This window comes from Orcinus orca, chromosome 14, assembly GCF_937001465.1.
Source record: "Orcinus orca chromosome 14, mOrcOrc1.1, whole genome shotgun sequence".
In the NCBI taxonomy this organism is placed as follows: domain Eukaryota; kingdom Metazoa; phylum Chordata; class Mammalia; order Artiodactyla; family Delphinidae; genus Orcinus; species Orcinus orca.
The window spans coordinates 20,554,676-20,573,502 of NC_064572.1; the positions used below are offsets into that span (position 1 = coordinate 20,554,676).

Below are 18,827 nucleotides of genomic sequence, written 5' to 3' on the forward strand. Positions count from 1 at the left end.
ACTTCACTTAGTATGATAATCTCTAGTTGCATCCATGTTGCTGCAAATGGCATGATTTTGTTCTTTTTTATGGCTGAGTAGTATTCCAGTGTACATTTGTACCACATCTTCTTTATCCATTCATCTGTCTCTGGATATTCAGGTTGTTTCCATGTCTTGGCTATTGTGAATAGTGCTGATATGAACATAGGGGCGCATGTATCTTTTTGATTATAGTTTTGTCCAGATACATGCCCAGGAGAGGGATTGCTGGATCATATGGTAATTCTGTTTTCAGTTTTCTGAGGAACCTCCAGACTGTTTTCCACAGTGGCTACACCACCTTACATTCTCACCAATAGTGTAGGAGGGTTCCCTTTTCTCCACACCCTCTCCAGAATTTGTTACTTGTAGACTTTTTAATGATGGCCATTCTGACCAGTGTGAGGTGGTACGACATTGTAGTTTAGATTTGCATTTCTCTAATAATTAGCCATGTTGAGCATCTTTTCATGTGCATATTGGCCATCTGTATGTCTTCTTTGGGGAAATGTTTACTTAGATCTTCTGCCCACTTTTTGATTGGGTTGTTTTGTTGTTGTTGAGTTGTATCAGCTATTTGTATATTTTGGAAATTAAGCCCTTGTCAGTCACATCGTTTGCAAATATTTTCTCCCATTCCATAGGTTGTCTTTTCGTTTTGTTTATGGTTTCCTTTGCTGTGAAAAAGCTTGTAAGTTTGATTGGGTCCCATTTGTTTATTTTTGTTTTTATTTCTATTGCCTTGGAAGACTGACCTAAGAAAACATTGATATGATTTATGTTTTGTCTATGTTCTCTAGGAGTTTTATGGTGTCTTGTCTTATATTTAAGTTTTTAAGCCAGTCTGAGTTTATTTTGGTGCGTGGTTTGAGGATGTATTCTCATGCATTGCTAATTTGCTTAACTGTTTCTTTTTGAAAGTGTAAATACTCCTATCGATAAGAGATAATCAGTGGATAGAATTGTTCTAGCTTTTTAAAAAGCATCCCACAAACATCTTCAGAGGAGCAAAAAAATTAAGGAGAGAGAGAGAAAAGGAAAGAAAGCAAGCAAATGAGCTATTAAGCTAACCTGGAAGAAATGCTTCATCAAGCAAAAAGAGCTAAACTAAAAGAACACATAGCGTAAACAGAAAAACTCTCCTTTGTTTGGTCAGATATTCACAGTGAAGTAGCAGTAATGCTATGGGAACATTTTACCAAGTGTGTTTTTTCTTTTCAGTAAATGATCTGTGTTCAAAAAAAGACTGCAGAGAGTGATCTCCAAAGGTGTAAATAACTACTTAACTCTTCCTGGCAATTATACTGAAATTCAGACTTGTTAAAATGTTGGAGGGTGGCTGTAGCAGAATGAAATGGTCAGCAAATCCTCTCCCCAGCAAACATACATAACACTGGACAAATTGTCAAAAACAACCACTTCAGATCTCTGGAAATAAACCAAAGGCAAATAACAAATCGAGTAACATTTATTCATGAAAACCTGGTAGAACTTCAGTTAAGAACAGTGAGCGTCTATGGCATTCTTGCCCATGGGATGTTCCCTTAAACCTCCAGCTTTGCTATGTGAAGGAAAAATGGCACCAGACAGTTAAATAGGCAATGAAGACTTTATTGAAGTCTGCAGTAAGGGAGAGAGACTGAATTCACCCCCACTGAAACAAAATCAGAAGAGTTTTTAAACACTGGGGTGAGCTAGTGGAACAGTACTAGAGGTTGTTAGAGAGGGAAGTTGGTCAATGTGATTAGGCCATCTATGTTTGCTAATTGGCACTGATATAAGTTAGGTTCCTGTCGTCCCAGAGAGACTAGGAGATGGGGGTGTTATCTTTCCTGATGATCACATTTCAAAGGGATGGCTCTCACATCCTCGAGAAAGATATTCCTACTCTGTAAAGCTGGAAAGAGTCTAAGAGAAGACTTGCATCTCAAAGGGACGTAGAAAGAAATTACAGTTGCAAGTTTTCTAAAATCAGTGCTCTGAGGAAAGGGGGAGCAGAGGCTTATATTCAGGAATAAACTTTTTTAAAGTTTAATCAAGCTGAGGGGAATGTTAAGGCTGCCTCGGTCAGTCGGAGTGGTGGTTTTACCAGGGAGAGCTTAGCAATGAAAACCAGAGGCCCCTTGTGACCAGAGTATGCTGACTTGATTTGGAGTGGAGTGTGAAATCCATGGTTAAAGGTGTGGTCAGTAAAAGTAACACATTTAGTTGGAAATGAATGGGGAAGCCCGTGGCTTTCCTACTTAGAGGTTGCAGCCCCAGCTGGGGTGAGGGGCAGACTAACTTAACATTTAATGGAGAGATTCCAAAAATAAGAGAGCCATAGAAAGGCTAGATAATGTCTCCAAGTTTGCCAGACATGTGCAGGGACGATCCAAGAAGGCCCAGTAGAAATTTAAAACTGGTTATATATGAAAACTTTGTGAACTTGAATGTGCGATCCAGCTCATACACAGATCCATCAGCAGAGGGTGGAACTCAAAAGGGCTCAGAGTGTTTGATCACAAACCCTGCTCAAATCATTGGCTGACCATAGGTGTGACCCTAATAGCCATGCTAAAGACAAAAATAAGAATTAAAAAAACAAACAAAAAACAAGTCCGAGCAGAAACATCAGTGACTGCAATCCACGGGGAGATAGAGTCCTCAGATTAAGTTCAGGCAATTTATTGAGACAACAAAGATGACAAGAAGATTCCTGAGGCATGTGGGGAAGCCTGAGGATAACATATTGCTACAAAACGTAATACAAAATGTTCACTTTTCAGCAAAACAGTATGAGACATACAAAGAAATAGGAATGCATGACCCATGCTCAGGAGAAAACAACAACAATCAATTAATCAATAGAAACTGACTCTAATGGGGTCCAGATTTTGGATTTAGTAAAGACATCAAAGCAACTATCTTAAATATTTTCAAAGAATGAAAGAAAACTATGTTCCATAAACTAAAGAAAAATATGATGACAGGGACTCAACAAATAAATAACTGAAATAAGAAATATAAACTAAAAAGAGAATTAAATAGAAATTCTAGATTTGGAAATATGGTAACAGAAATGAAAAATTCACTAGGTGAACTCTACAGTTTGACTCTACATATGGATTTGAGATAGTGGAAGAATCAGTGACCTGGAAAATAAATCAGTGAAAACTCTCCAGTCTGAAGACTAGTAGGTAAAACAGATAGGAGAAAAATGAACAGAGTCTCAGAGACCTATGGAACACAACTAAGCATTTCTATTTGTAATAGCAGTCCCAGAAGGAAGAAAAGACAATGGGTCAGAAAAAGTGAAGAAATGATGGCTGAAAATTCCTCAATTTGAGGAAAAACATTAATTTACAGATCTTAGATCAACAAAGTTGTAGTAAGGTTAAGACAAAGAGACCCACACCTAGACACATCACAGACTCCTGAAAGCCAAAGAGAAAGAGAAAATCTTGAAAACAGCAAAAGAAAAACGACTCATTTGTACAGGGTAATGACAAAACAATGGCTAACATCTCATCAGAAATAATGAAGGCCAGAAGAAAGAGGCATGATACATATAAAATGCTGAAGTAAAAACTATGGAGCAAGAGTTCTTCATACAACAAAACTATTTTTCCAAACATGAAGGAAAAATACACACATTTCTCCACAAAGATTAGGAGAATTTGTTGCTAGCACATTTGCCTTAGATGAAACAATAAAGGAAGTCTTTCAGGCTGAAAGAAAATGACACCAGAAAGTAAGTCAAATCCACAAGAAGGAATAAAGAGCATCTTCAAATATGTAAGTAAATATGAGAACATATAAATATACAGTCATATCTTTTCTTCTCTTAATTTCTTTAAAAAAACACAAGTCTATAAAACAGTAATTATAAAACTGTACTGTCTGGCTTATAACATATAAAGATGTAATGTATATGACAATAATTGCAAAAAAGAGGGGGGAGGGAATTGACCTATTAACTTGTAATAGAGTGTGAAGATCTAAAATCATATTGTATTCCCTACAGTAACCACTGTAATAAAACAATACACAAATCAATAGAGGAATTAAAATTGTTCATTAAAAATATTTTTAAAGCAGTAAATAATTAACACAAGAGCAAAAAGGAAATGAGACATTGAGAAAAACAAATAGCAAAATGGCAGATATAAATTCAACTAAATCAGGACTTCCCTGGTGGCGCAGTGGTTAAGAATCTGCCTGCCAATGCAGGGGACATGGGTTCAAGCCCTGGTCCGGGAAGATCCCACATGCCGTGGAGCAACTAAGCCTGTGCACCACAACTACTGAGCCTGCGCTCTAGAGCCCACAAGCCACAACCACTGAGCCCGCATGACACAACTACTGAAGCACGTGCACCTAGAGCCCATGCTCCACAACAAGAGAAGCCACTGCAATGAGAAGCCTGTGCACCGCACAAAGAGTAGCCCCCGCTCTCCACAAGTAGAGAAAGCCTGCACACAGCAACAAAGACCCAATGCAGCCATAAATAAATAAATAGATAGATAGATAGATTTAAAAAAATTTCAACAAAATCAATAATTACATTAAATATTAATGGATTAAACACATTGCAAAAGCTTGGAAATTGTTCCCCCAAATTCATGTCTGCGTAGACTTCAGAATGTGATCTTATTTGGAAGTAGGGTCTTTGCAGAAGTAGTCAAGGTAAGAGAAGGTCATAATAGATTAACCTGTGTCCTAATCCAGTGAGTGGTGTCCCTATAAGAAGGAGAAAAATTGGAGACACAGACACACTGGGGAGAATGCCATGTGAAGACAGAGGCAGAGATTGGAGTGATGTGTCTATAAGCTGAGGAACACCAGAACTGCCAGCAACCACCAGAAGCCACAAGAGAGCCACAAGAGGGAACAGATTCTCCCTCAGAGCCTCTAACAGAAACCAACCCTACTGGCACATTGATTTGGACTTTCAGCCTTGAGGACTAAGAGAGTATAAATTTCTGTTGTATTGAGCCACTCAGTTTGTGGTAGTTTGTTATGGCAGCCCTGGGAAATTAATATACACTCCAATTAAAAGACAAAGATTGTCTAACTGAGAGGAAAATGCAAGATCCAACTATATGTGGTATATAAGGAATACAGTTTAGATGTAAAGATACAGAGTTTGAAAAAGATATCCCATGTCAATAGTCGTCATAAAATAGAGTGCCTGGATTCATATGAGACAAAAAAGACTTTCAGACAAGAAATATTACTAGAGAAAAAGTGACATTTCATGATGAAAAACAGTTACTACATGAGGAAGAAGTTTAAAAAATTAATGTGTGCACATCTAAAAACAGAGCCTCAAAATACATGAAGCAAAAACTGACAATACTGAAAAAAGAAATAGACAATTCAACAATCAGAGTTGAAGATTTCAATGCCTCACTCTCAATAACTGATAGAACAACTAGACAGAAAATCAGTAAGGATATAGAAGACTTGAACAACCCTATCAGCCAACTTGACATAACTTACATTTACAGAACACTCAACCAGACAACACATTCTTTTCAAGCCCACATGGAACATTCTCCAGGATAGGCCATATGCTAGGCCATAAGTCTCAGTATTTTAAAAGGGTTAAAATAATTTTGTATATTCTCAGACTACAACAGAATTAAAATAGAACACAACAGGGAGAAATTTGGGCAATCCCCACATGGAAATTAAACAGCTTACTTCTAAACAAGCCATAGGTCAAAGGAGAACTCATAGGAGAAACTGGAAAATAATTTGAATGTATTAAACAAAAAGATAACATATCAAAGCTTATGAGATGCAGATAAAGCAGTGCTTAGAAGGAAACATAACTTTGAATACCATATTAGAAAAGAAGAAAGGTTTCAAATCAATAGCTTCCATCTTAGGAAACTAGAAAAAAGAAGTGCAAATTAAATCCGAAGCAAGCAGAAGGAAGGAAAAATTAAACATCAGAACACAAACCAATGAAATATAAAACAGAATAATAGAGAAAATCAATGAAACCGAAAATTAGTTATTTTAAAAGACTGACTAAATTGAGAAGTCTAAGAAAAAATAGAGGAGACACAAATGACCAAACTCAGAATGAAAAGTTGGGGAGGGGCATAATAAGCGACCCTATAGAAATTGACACAAATATAAAGGAATAATATTATGGACAACTTTATATAAAAAATAAAATTAGATAAAATGTAAGAATTCCTAGCAAGAAAAATATAATCAAAACTGACCCAAGAGGAAATAGAATAACTGAATAGACTTATGAGAAATAATGATATTGAATTAGTAATAAAATATCTTCCCATAAAGAAAAACCTAGGCTTAGGTAGCTTCCTAAGTGGATTCTATAAAATATTTAAAGAAGAAATAACATCAGTCTTATACAAAGTCTTTCAGAAAATAAAGAAGGAATGCTTCCTGAGGTATTCATTGAAGGATATTTCCCTGATACCAAAGCCAGGAAAAATATCATTTGAAAATATTACTAAAAATCAGTATGCTCTATGAGTATAGATGTAAAAATTATTAACAAAACGTTAGCAAACCAAATTCAGCAACATATAGAAAGGATTATACACCATAACCAAGTGATATTTATCCCAGAAAGTCAAGGTTGATTTAACATCTGAAAATTAGTTAATGTAATACACCATAGTAATAGAATAAAAGATAGCCACCACACAATGATCATAAGAAAAACAGAAAAACATTTAACAACATTCAGTGTCCATAGAAAAAGAGAGAGAGAGAAAAGAAAGAACTCTCAGTAACCTAGATGGGGATTTCCTCCAACTGATCAAGGGCATCTATTAAAAATATCTGTGCAAAACCTATAGCTAACATCATCCTTAATAGTGAAAGACAGAATGCTTATCCTTTGAGATTGAAAGGTCCACTCTTACACTTCCGTTGAACATTGTACAAGAAATTCTAGCTGGTGCAATAAGACAAGAAAAAGAAATAAAAGGCATACAGATTAGAAAGAATCAAAAATATCTTTGCTTTCAAATGACATTATCCCATATGTAGAAATCCCTAAGGAGTCTACAAAACTAGTAAGCAAGTTTAGCATGGTTTCTGGGTACAAGATTGTCACACAAAAGTCAATCGTATTTCTACATAGTGGTAATAAAAAACATGAAAATGATACTAATAAATTAAGAAAATGATTCTATCAAAAAGAAAAATATTTAGGAATAAATTTAGGAAAAGTGGTGCAAGACCTATACATTGAAAATTACAAAACTTTGCTGAGAGAAATTAAGGAACATCTGAATAAAAGATGAGATAGTTTATGTTCATGAATTGAAAGACTTAATATTATTAAGATGCCACTTCTTCACAAATTGATGCTTAGATTTAATACAATCCTTATCAAAACTCCAGCAGGATTTTTTTTGTAGAATTTGACAAGCTAATTATAAAACTTACATGGAAATGCAAAGGAGCTAGAAAAATCAGAACAATTTTTGAAAAAAGAATAATGTTAGAGGGCTTACAGTATCCAGTTTCAAAACTTACCATAAAATTCCAGTAATCTCAATAACGTAGTACTGGCATAAGATAGACACACAGAGCAATGAAACACAATAGAAAGTCCAGAAAAACTCCTTACATATGTGGTCAATTGATTTTTGACAAAGATACCAAGGCAATTTAATAGGGAAAGGATAGTCTTTTCAACAAATGGTGCTGAGACAGTTGGTCCTAGCTGTGCAAAAAATACTGCTGGGATAATGCCAAAACACAAAATGAAACAAGACAAAACATGAACTTAGACCCTTACCTCATGATACACAAAAATTAAGTGAAAACATTACACAGGAAAATATTTCTAATTTTTGATGGGGAGAATATTTCTTAGAATCTATTATTCCCAAAGCACTACAGAGAAGAAAAAATGATACATGGGATTTTATCGAAATTCAAAAAAATTGTTATTCAAATGACAACATTAAAAAATGATATACTGGGAGAAAATATTTACATTATGTATCTAATACCAGACTTGTATCCAGAATATATAAAGAACTCTTACAACTCAATAAAAATTAATCCAATGAAAAATGGGCAAAAATTTGAACAGATACTTCACCAAGGAAGATATATGAATAGCTAATCAGCACATGGAAAGATGCTACACATCGTTATTAAATTTATGCTTCATGATTGTCTTTTTGAGGCCAAAGAGGAAAGCTACACTACAGTGAGAAGGATTTAATATTTCCTCTGAAGAGATGGAAATTTGCAGTGTTAATTCTTGCAGTATAGATGGGGCCTGAGATGAAATCAGAACTTGGGAGGTGGGCCTTAGGAGGGAATTAAAAACTCTCAGTTCTCTCTGGGCCTTGATTTTGGAGTCTTTGGGTCATGATGGAGACATGCATGAGTCTAGTGGAGACCACAGAAGGTCACTGACACAATGCAGTTATATTAAAAATAAAATGATTTCATCTGAGATCATGAAACCTGAAAAGAAACTTAAAAACAATAACCTGGGCAGAGTTTATTCAGTTCTATTCTCAGGACATGGTATAAGTTTAAAATGAGAAAAAACTATAAAACACTCAGATTAATGTATTGGTGGGTGAAGAAATTGCTGAACTGAAATTACCTGGGTTGGGATAGGATTGTGTGTCCTTTATTTCATCAGTTGCTCACCATTTGCTCCCCAGTCTCCACTAGCACTAGCACACTACCTGGCCCACACTAGACGATCAGTCAAGAGTTGGTGCATGAATGATCCCTCGTAATTTTCAAGGTATTTCCCCCCCGGGTGATTGACATTTTAATCATTAACTTATTTAATATTCAACATCTGTTGGGAAACACTGACCTATAAAATGCCTCTTGGTGTCACTTGCGGATGGGCCTCATAAACAGGCCATTAAGGTAGCTGAGGTTGGCGTTTCTCACATTTTTATAACCAGCCCCTCAAAACATATTCCTCCTGAACCCCCTCTCCTACCCTATTTCCCATGCATCTCACTAGATATTTGGCATTTATATGTCTACTTCTATTTAGGTAGAATTAATCATCCTTATATTGTCATATCCATATCACTGTGCCTGTAGTTATTTATTGTTTTTATGTGCTCGGTCATGATTTCTTCATGATTTTCTTGTAACCTCATTGTACTGTAAGTATTCTAATGTATCTGAAAATGTGTTATACAATGTGAAGCACTGACCAAATAGTTGGTATTAAAGCTACAAAGCTAAAGTCAACATTCTGAGGACAATGGGTCAACTTAGATTGGATTCTTTTTAAAATTCGACGTCTACTTACGGTATAAGAAAACTTAGTAGAAATGGAACAGGCAATGATCATGTGAAGGTAAGCTATGATTACAGATACACTTTGTACTACAACTGGGGTATTAAGTTTGCTCAGTAAGTTAGTGTATTTTGCTCAGCTTTATGTTTCGTTGTTTGAGAAACACAGCATAAAATGTAGAATTAAAAGCCAGCCTCACTGCAATTTATTTTTATAGCAGAGTGCAAAACAACCAAAGCTGAAAGTACATTTAGGCACTGAGACTTAAATCCCTAAAGGCAAGAAAGTAGTTCCATAAGCAGCTGGGATCAGGGATTCTGAGTTTATTTGCTTGTGGCAAAAATAAAAGTACCAACTCAGTAAGTTTTAATTTATAGGCATCTACACCAGATAGCCTTTGGGCACTTCGAACAAAACTGACTAAAAATAAAATTTAGTAAAATAAAACCTAATCTGCCCCATTCTGCATTCATGTCAGGGAGTATGTATAAATTCCCCAACTGGCTAGAGGAGTGATTTCTCCATGTCACCTCTAGGTTCTTCCCTGGAATGGTAGCTTTGCTCTGCTCTAGAAGAGACCCTTATGATTGGCTACATTCCTGGACACTTGAGCATGTGAAAGGGAAGCTAGGGATGGTCATTCCACGCTCAGAAGGTTTTCGGATAACCACGGCTTCACCTAATCTGTGGTCATGCAAACAGTCAGAGCTTCTCTGTTCTTACCCATGGGTAATATTATTTGCCCCTTTTCTCTAGCAGCAACATCCTTGACATATTCATATATAAAGTTTTTATATATATATGGTAATACATATGTATGTATATACATACATATGTATATATGTGTGTGTGTGTTAGGGGGCTGGTACCTAACATGTACCCGAACAGCAACAAATTCTATGATTCTAGCACTGGATATATGATCTCCTGAAAATCCTTATTCATGCAGAATATAAACAATAGAACAAAAAGACAGGTGTGTGGGCCTGACCTTGAAAAGAAGGTCTTTTCATTGCAGGGCCTTCTTACCTCACATTTTCTTCTTCCAGGGTCTCACTTGTGAATTCCAGTATGTCAGCAGCTGTCCCCACAAACATAAGGAGAAGTTGAGAGAGTTGATCCCGAGTAATCCCGCCTCCAATGGGTAGAAGCCATCTTCCAATTATTAGCATTAGCAGGAATGTCTGATGGAGTCCCAAAGTCCAAACTTTCTCGCATACTGTAGATAAGTTATTTACAAAAACTTTGGCCTGTTTAAGACAAATGTGATACAGACAGAATGATTATGAGCTATCACCTTAGAGAGAGAGGCCTTCTTCACCATGGCTGTCAGTCAATAGTTAGCTTTTGTGGAAGGTCATTTTCAGAAAATGATTCTTCACTTAATAAAGAAAGTAAAACTCTTTTCAACTGAACACGCTTAAAAAAAAAAAAAGCTAATGTGGTCCTTAAAATGGGGTAGCCTTATAACTGAAAGTAATTTAAACCTTTCACTTACTAGGGGCATTGTACTATATGATATTTTAAAAACCAATTTTGCAGTGTTTTATAGATAATTTATCATTTCATCAGTCTCTGTAACCAGTATAACACATAGCAACATTTTAAAAATTCCATATTAAAATTTAAAAATTCCTGTATTTTTCTTTTATAGATTTCAAATCGGAATTTACTAATCTGGTAATATTTTTAGCATGGTACAAATCTTTCTTTTGATTTTTATTGCTATAAAACACTATATCAGGGCTTCCCTGGTGGTGCAGTGGTTGAGAATCTGCCTGCTAATGCAGGGGACACGGGTTCGAGCCCTGGTCTGGGAGGATCCCACATGCCGCGGAGCAACTAGGCCCGTGAGCCACAACTACTGAGCCTGCGCGTCTGGAGCCTGTGCTCCGCAACGAGAGAGGCCATGACAGTGAGAGGCCCGCGCACTGCAATGAAGAGTGGCCCCCGCTTGCCACAACTAGAGAAAGCCCTCGCACAGAAACGAAGACCCAACACAGCAAAAATAAATAAAATAAATTAATAAACTCCTACCCCCAACATCTTCTTAAAAAACAAAAACAAAAAAAACCCCACTATATCAAAGGAGAAAATATATAATAGTATTTATTCATTACCTAAAAGTAAAGAAAGAGAATAACTATAAGGTTATTTTTACTCTGAACATTTAACATATTATTCAAAAATTCATAAGCTAGCAAATTTTATTCTGCCCCTATTCTTGGACTCTGAGAAAAATTTACATCCCATTCATGTATTCTGGATGCCATCTCTTGCCCACTTAACTTCCAAATAACTTTTAAAGTATATTATTGGCCCTATCAGTTATGATCTCTAAAGACTACAAGGGTATAGATCTTAAGTGGATTGGATAGTGATTCCAACTGATGTATACAAGTGACTTAACTATATCTGTGCAAAATTTATTTACCCCTCTTGATCACGTGCTGATGTCAAGTGTAAAGTTTAAGGGAGGATAAAAGACAAGGCAGGATGCTAACCTGATTGAAGCTGTGAGGGAAGATCAATAATCTTTCATTTGCACACTTCTTTGAGACTTCTCATACATTTTATTTAATTCTTGGAGGAAGCATACTAGCAGTGTTAATATTTTCAATTGTCAGATGATAAACTGAGAGACAGTGAGATTGATTTGTTCAAAGTGATCTGGGTAAGCTGTGATTGAAGCTTGAAGTAGCTCTGTTCAACCTCACAGAATCTGTAGCCTGTCTTATTGTTGAAAACATGGTTCAGTGGTAGGGGCCTTGGCCTTGAGTCTCTCCAGTATATCATTTTCTAATAGGTCATGGTTAGTTTGCCAAATATCAAGCATGAGAAGAACAAACAAGCGATTCTATTTTGGCTGGAAACCTTCCCTGATTTATTAACATAAACACCTAAAAAATATATAGGGCAGATCCCAGTCTTTCCATTATATCATTCCTTCACAAATGTATGTATCTCTCTTTGTACATAGACTGTCTGATCTAAGTGTTAAAGGTTCCTTAATACTGCAGGTTAAATATATTTATTAATGTATATAAGATATATATGCCTATTATGCAAGTTAAATATGTTTAATAATATGTTTAAATACAATTATCTTGTGAATTCCTGAGCCAAACAATTGGCAAATTTCCCTAGGAAAGAATGAGCTGAAAGGTATAGAGTATGTTATCCTCACCAAGTGAAAAGGTGATCTGCTAGATCCTTTAATATACAGTGAGAAAGCTCTCACCGTCTCAATGAGATCATCCGCTCTGTTGGTTTGTTCAGTTGACAACAGAGTTTGATTGAAGTCTTCTTTGGTGCTGGTGTTCCTTGACATTCCTTCAGATTGGCTACTGCAATACTAAGAAGTGTTTTAAAAAGCAGTATGTCAAAAAATATCACAGTAGGTAGAGTTTAAGATGGCTTCAATGTGTCTAAGAGGTTATGAGCAAATATGTGACGTTTCACAGTATGCATAAACATTTCTGAAAATCAGAATATAGGCTTGAGATAGAAAACCACTTTTCAGCTAATATGAGAAAAGAGTCAACTATACATGTCTTATTTTTCCACAAGTCTATGAGGATGTAGATGCTCTGAGTTCATTGTGGAGAGCTGTAGAATTTATGGATCGATCACTGTGTTCCCTTCCTTGAACCCTGGATCAATTATAAAACAAACCAACAACCAATGAAAGCATGTATGATCCTGGTCACAGCATTCATTCTAAGATTTTGTTTCTTGTCCAGAGGCCTCTTTATCTAAAATACCATTTTGCTAATATAGATAATTCAGTTACTTTCAGTCATGCCTGTTAAGCACTGTAGCAACCCCCCCAAAATAATAATAAATTAACATATTCACCCACCAACATATACATCTTGTGTCACTTTAGAAGTCAGTTTAGGTTTATAAAAAATTTAGCAATAGACCTAAAATAAATGGCACTTTTCCCCCTTCTTGTTCTTTCATTTTGCATGCAAATTTCTACAAGTGAACTGTGGATGATTTTTATCCAGCCAGATGCTGGGAATCTGAGGTACAGAAAGAGAAGAAAAAAGTACATAAGAGAGGAAAGGGGTGGCACTTGAAAATGTAACTGTAGCCAATGATTATTTCACAAATGGGTAAAAAAAAAAATATATATATATATATATATGGTTGTTTTTTTTAAAAACATCTGCAGAGCAAACGTACTTTTGAAACACATACACATGCACAAACACACACACATGATCACACATTTGGATTTAGAGAGAAATTATTATTTTTTAAATGCTAACATTGTGAGAAGTGTATTTTTCTTAATTATTCTGGGTACTTCATCGATCATTCTATGAGCTACTTGGAAAAGTAGAAAAGAAAGTCTGTCAAGAAGCTATTTTTTTGCTCCCTTCCATCAAAACAACTAGTGTTACAACAAGAATAATTAAGAAAAATGGCCATGTGCCGTAACTCTAAGAGCAAAAATGCAGTTGTTTGTACCCTTTTTTTTTGTACAGCTAAGGCTCCGAGAAAAGATAATAAAGATAACAAATTAAATCTTTGAGCAACAAATCCTCATTGCAGAGGAGTTTGGTGACTCTATCTAAGAACCTCATGTTCAATAGAAAACAAATTTGACCACTTCTCTTACAGGCATGAAAAGCAGATTGTATATTTAAAACGGTGACCCTGATATGTTTTTTTACATTCTTATCACTGAAAATCCATAGACATCTTGTTATTTTTAAAACATCGTCATCTATACTGCAGCATAAGATAACTTGATAGCAAATAGTTTTGTAGTTCGTGTTATGGTATAAAGACCTGAGTCCCTCTTTATTCTTAGAACTCTATTTGTTATAAATTGATACGACTTTCCTTTAAGTGGCAGCTGCCTTAGGACTGCAAAGAACAGTGGGTTTGACTCCTAAAACCTAACCTGACTTATATGGTTTTTATGGTAATATTGTTTACATTCAGCATTGTGTAAGTGAGTGATGTGCACGATCTGGGTGCCAACAAGTCACTTTTTCGTGGGCTCTGTCTTAAAACTTTTAATAGCTTCAAAAGTACTCCGTTGGGTCAACCAGACTGTGACACCATCAAGACCAGAAAATTTCCATTGCTTGAATTGTGCCACTTCATAAATAGACTTGACTAAGAGTTAAGGTCATAACTGTTGTCGTAAGCATTTTGTTTCCATTCAGGTAGACCCAGCCAGATTCAGAAATGAAGGTACAGAATTGATCATCGAGGAGAAATGTTTTCATGAAATAGGTCAGCATGTTTTTCAAATGCCAAGTCATAGGTTAGAGCATTTAGGGTATAGAGTAAAGGGAAAATGTGAAAGGAAATTAAATTATCCTTTCCCATCATGAAAAATCCAGATGATTTTGATGCAAATTCCTGGAACACACAGAACACATGATTGAGAAAGGCAGTGTGGTTTAATGCACTAGGGCTCAAGACTCAGGTTCTAAGCCCCAGAACTATGGTTGATTAGCTGTGTGGCCTTGGGAAAATTACTTAACCCTTCTTAGTCTCAGGGTCCTCTTCTATGAAATAGAAATCCATATACCACGTCTAACTTAAGAAGTTGCTGGGTGTATACATGAGAAAATGTATCTGAAAATACTTCGAAATGAAGGGACTATATGAAAAAAGTGATCATTATCATAACCAAAATTTCCTACATGAATGGACTAAGAATTTCTCTACCTCCCTTTATTCTGCCATTTCTTATTTCTTTAAACGCAATGCCAATACTTTTTTGTCTCTCTCTCACTTTTTTCTACTTCTGTCTCTGCCCAGCCTGCCCAATTCAATCACTGGGCATTCGTTTTAATTCTCAGTGTCAAAATGAGTCAAATCCATTACTGCTAAAGGTCCAATTTCTTTTGTAGTATGAAAATTAAAGAGGTACTGCCCAGGGCTCAAAAATCTCTTTTTTCTTAAAAAGAGAGCTTTTGGTTGCATGCTATTTGTTGTAATAGGATTGGACCTGTATATCAATTAACTGTGCAACGCATTTATATTATAAAAGCATTTGGGGAAATGAATTGTTATTGTGGATGATAGCCACGTCATAGAATTAGATGTGAAGGAAGAAAATGATTCAAATCACCAGAGCTTATTTTCATATCCTTGAAAGCAGTAAGTAGTAAGGAAATTGAGACAGTCCCCTAATCCTTATGGTACAGTTTTTAAAAGCTATAATAACTTGAACCAACCAATCTACTGTGACAAAAATACTTTTGCTACAAACATATAGAGAGTCTTTGACTTCAGTGTTTTTTAAACAGGAGATTTAGGCAGACAAATGTTTTCTTCATGCCTACATCATTGGTACATGCTTGTGGAATTCAGAAATAGTCTACAGAACTAAATTCCCATCTGTGTGCCTAAAATTTGGAGCAAGCATCTTCCAGATAAGGTTTGAATATCTGAAACATATATAAGAGGCTTAACTTTGCTATAAAATGACCAACTGTAGCAAAGAAATCTGTGAAACAGTCTCACAGATTTTACCAGTAAATGTCCTAAAATAATATTATAACTACTGTAAAACATATGAACCTGTAACCTGCACCCTGAAGATGTGATGTCCAGGCTGCAGTCTGATGGACTTCGCCAACTGGCACCCCCAGTGTTGTACAGGAGCATTTACAACAATCAATGACCAAATCCAGCCTAGAGCCTGCTACCTAGGGTTGCCCAGGCAAGAAGCAACTCACTTAAAAATCAGTACCTCCCTCTGTATCTCCCTAATATAGATTAGGGACTCTTATTGGAACCCACTGTTTGTTTTCTAGGTCCGTGTGGTCTTAAAACAGAGAGCCCACCCTTCCTGACGGTGGGTCCCCTGGCTCCTCTCCTTTACCCTTATTTCGGGTCCCTAGGGTGAAATTCCTATTTTACTGAGACAGTTCATAGGACCCTCAAAAGTGAATCTCCTGTAACCTGCAAAGCCTGTATTTTAAGACAGACTACTTCAAATAGCCCCTCCAAGTTTGATTGTATTTGTATAGCTGAGTACAGATGATGGGGTTTCTTTTTTGTTTCTGTTGTCCCTAAAAATGTCATTTTATAGGATGCTAGATGACTGAGCCCTGCCCGTTCTTAGCACAATAACTCGTTGAAGCGGCAAGGGTTAAAACCAGAATTATATATCCCCATGTAAACTGTAGCATATTGGAGGGGAAGTCTTAAGAACAAGATCTCTAACCCAAATTGTTAGTGAATGATGTAGTCTTAAATCTTAAATGAATGCAACATTTTCATGGGGTTTTACAGATCATGGATTCACTTCCTTTTCGCTGAGTCCTCTTACTTATTCAAATCTTGATAACTCCAGTTCCTTAGAAAAGTGCATTTCTGACAGAAATTGGATTATAATATGAATGTAGTTTATTGCTGAGTATTCCACTTCCCTACTTTCCAAAAGGACATACCTGGGTCTCATGGTGCATTTCAAGAAGCCATAATGATGGAACAATGCTAATGAGATATAAAAATATGGCTGGTGAAAACCTGTGAAAGAGGAAAAAAAAGATAGCTCAGCTTTTACAAAATTTTTTAAAAAGAAAACAAGTGCACATACCCTGACCACACTGAGTCAGATCATTTTATCTCAAGTGTTTATTTCTAAGGGGGAAAAAGCATTATGTGATTCCTGCCATATGGATTATAGAGAAACAAAGTAACTGTAAAAGGCACTAGCAGCTGTCATTCTCACTGAATTTCTAATCCAATTAATAGATGTTAATTTTAATATAGTTTAATGGGGTACTGCCAATTAGTTTCAGGCACAAAACTGTATATTTTGTATTTAATACATTTTACAAAAAGCAAATACAGAAATAGTAAATCTTAGATTTTTGAACATTGTACTTTCAGAAAGATTGGCTACATTTTTCATCATTAACCTGAAATTCTGAGAGCTCAAATAGTAACGTACAAAAAGACAAAAATCAGATGATATGTACTGAAGGAAATCAACTGGCTTTGTGTGTTTCTGCTAAACCTGGTACAAATAAAAATACAGGCACATCTCATTTTATTACGCTTTGCTTTATTGCACTTCACAGATATTGTATTTTTTACAAAGTGAAGGTTGCTGGCTACTCTGTGTGAAGGAAGTCTGTCTATCAGCGCCATTTCTCCAACAGTATTTGCTCATTTTGTGTCTCTGTGTCACATATTTCAAACTTTTTCATTATTATTATATCTGTTATGCTGATGTGTGATCAGTGATCATTGATGTTACTTCCAAGACTCACTGAAGGCTCAGATGATAGTTCGCATTTTTTAACAATGGAGCATTTTTAAATTAAGGATATGTGCATTGATTTTTAAAACAATGCACACTTAAAAGACTACAGTATAGTGTAAACATAACTTTTAAATGCACCGGGAAACCAAAAAATTCATGTGACTTGCTTTATTGCAGTGGTCTGGAACTGAACCTGCCGTATCTCCAAGGTATGCCTATACCAACAAACAACAGATGAAGGGTTTGGTATTTTTTTAAAGAGCTATCTATAGTAATTATTTTCAGACTCAAAATTCAGAGGGCAATTCAAAGAGAGTGCTTTTGTTTGTAGTCAGACACATCAGGTTCAAACGTTAGTGTTGCCACTGACCTCTGTTTGCTTCCTAATCCACAAAATGGGAACAGTCATATACTAGCTTAGGCTGCCATAACAAAATACCACAGACTGCATGCCTTCAACAACAGAAATTTATTTTCTCACAGTTCTGGAGATCAGAAGTTCAGGATCCTCACATGTCCTTTCCTAAGTGCATACACATCACAAGGACAGAAAGAGATTTCTCTCTCTCTCTCTCTCTCTTTTTTTTTTTTTTTTTGTGTCACGCAGGCCTCTCACTGCTGTGGCCTCTCCTGTTGCGGAGCACAGGCTCCGGACGCGCAGGCTCAGCGGCCATGGCTCACGGGCCCAGCCGCTCCGCGGCATGTGGGATCTTCCCGGACCAGGGCACGAACCCGTGTCCCCTGCATTGGCAGGCGGACTCCCAACCACTGCGCCACCAGGGAAGCCCCTTTTTTTTTTTTTAATTTATCTTTTGGCTGCATTGGGTCTTCGTTGCTGCATGCGGGCTTTCTCTAGTTGCTATGAGTGGGGGCCACTCTTCATTTCGGTGCGCAGGCTTCTCATGGCCGTGGCTTCTCTTGTTGCAGAGCATGGGCTATAGGAGTGTGGGCTTCAGTAGTTGTGGCATGCGGGCTCAGTAGTTGTGGCTCGTGGGTTCTAGAGCCCACGCTCAGTAGTTGTGGTGCACCAACTTAGTTCCTCCGTGGCATGTGGGATCTTCCCGGACCAGGGCTCGAACCCGTGTCCCCTGTATTGTGGCATGTGGGATCTTCCCGGACCAGGGCTCGAACCTGTGTCCCCTGTATTGGCAGGTGGATCCTTAATCACTGCGCCACCAGGGAAGGCCCTCTCTTCTCTTCTTATGAGGCCACTAATCTTATTATTTTAGAACCCTACCCTTATGAACCTCATTTAACCTTACTGACTTCCTAAAACTGTATTTAGCT

General features: G+C 36.6%; 1 protein-coding gene across 2 annotated transcripts in view; it reads right to left on the minus strand.

Moving 5' to 3' along the window:
• The window catches only part of TMEM26 (transmembrane protein 26), a 47,013-nt gene that overhangs the window by 11,382 nt on the left and 16,804 nt on the right, over positions 1-18,827 (minus strand). The window contains exons 2-4 of one of the 2 annotated variants that reach the window (XM_004279979.3): positions 16,720-16,798; positions 12,531-12,644; positions 10,319-10,539 (exon numbers count right to left, since the gene is read on the minus strand). In XM_004279979.3, the coding sequence (XP_004280027.1) occupies positions 10,319-10,539; positions 12,531-12,644; positions 16,720-16,798 (414 nt within the window). Of the gene's footprint in view, positions 1-10,318; positions 10,540-12,476; positions 12,645-16,719; positions 16,799-18,827 lie in introns of both variants that reach the window. The other variant, XM_033406053.2, reaches the window with a different exon arrangement.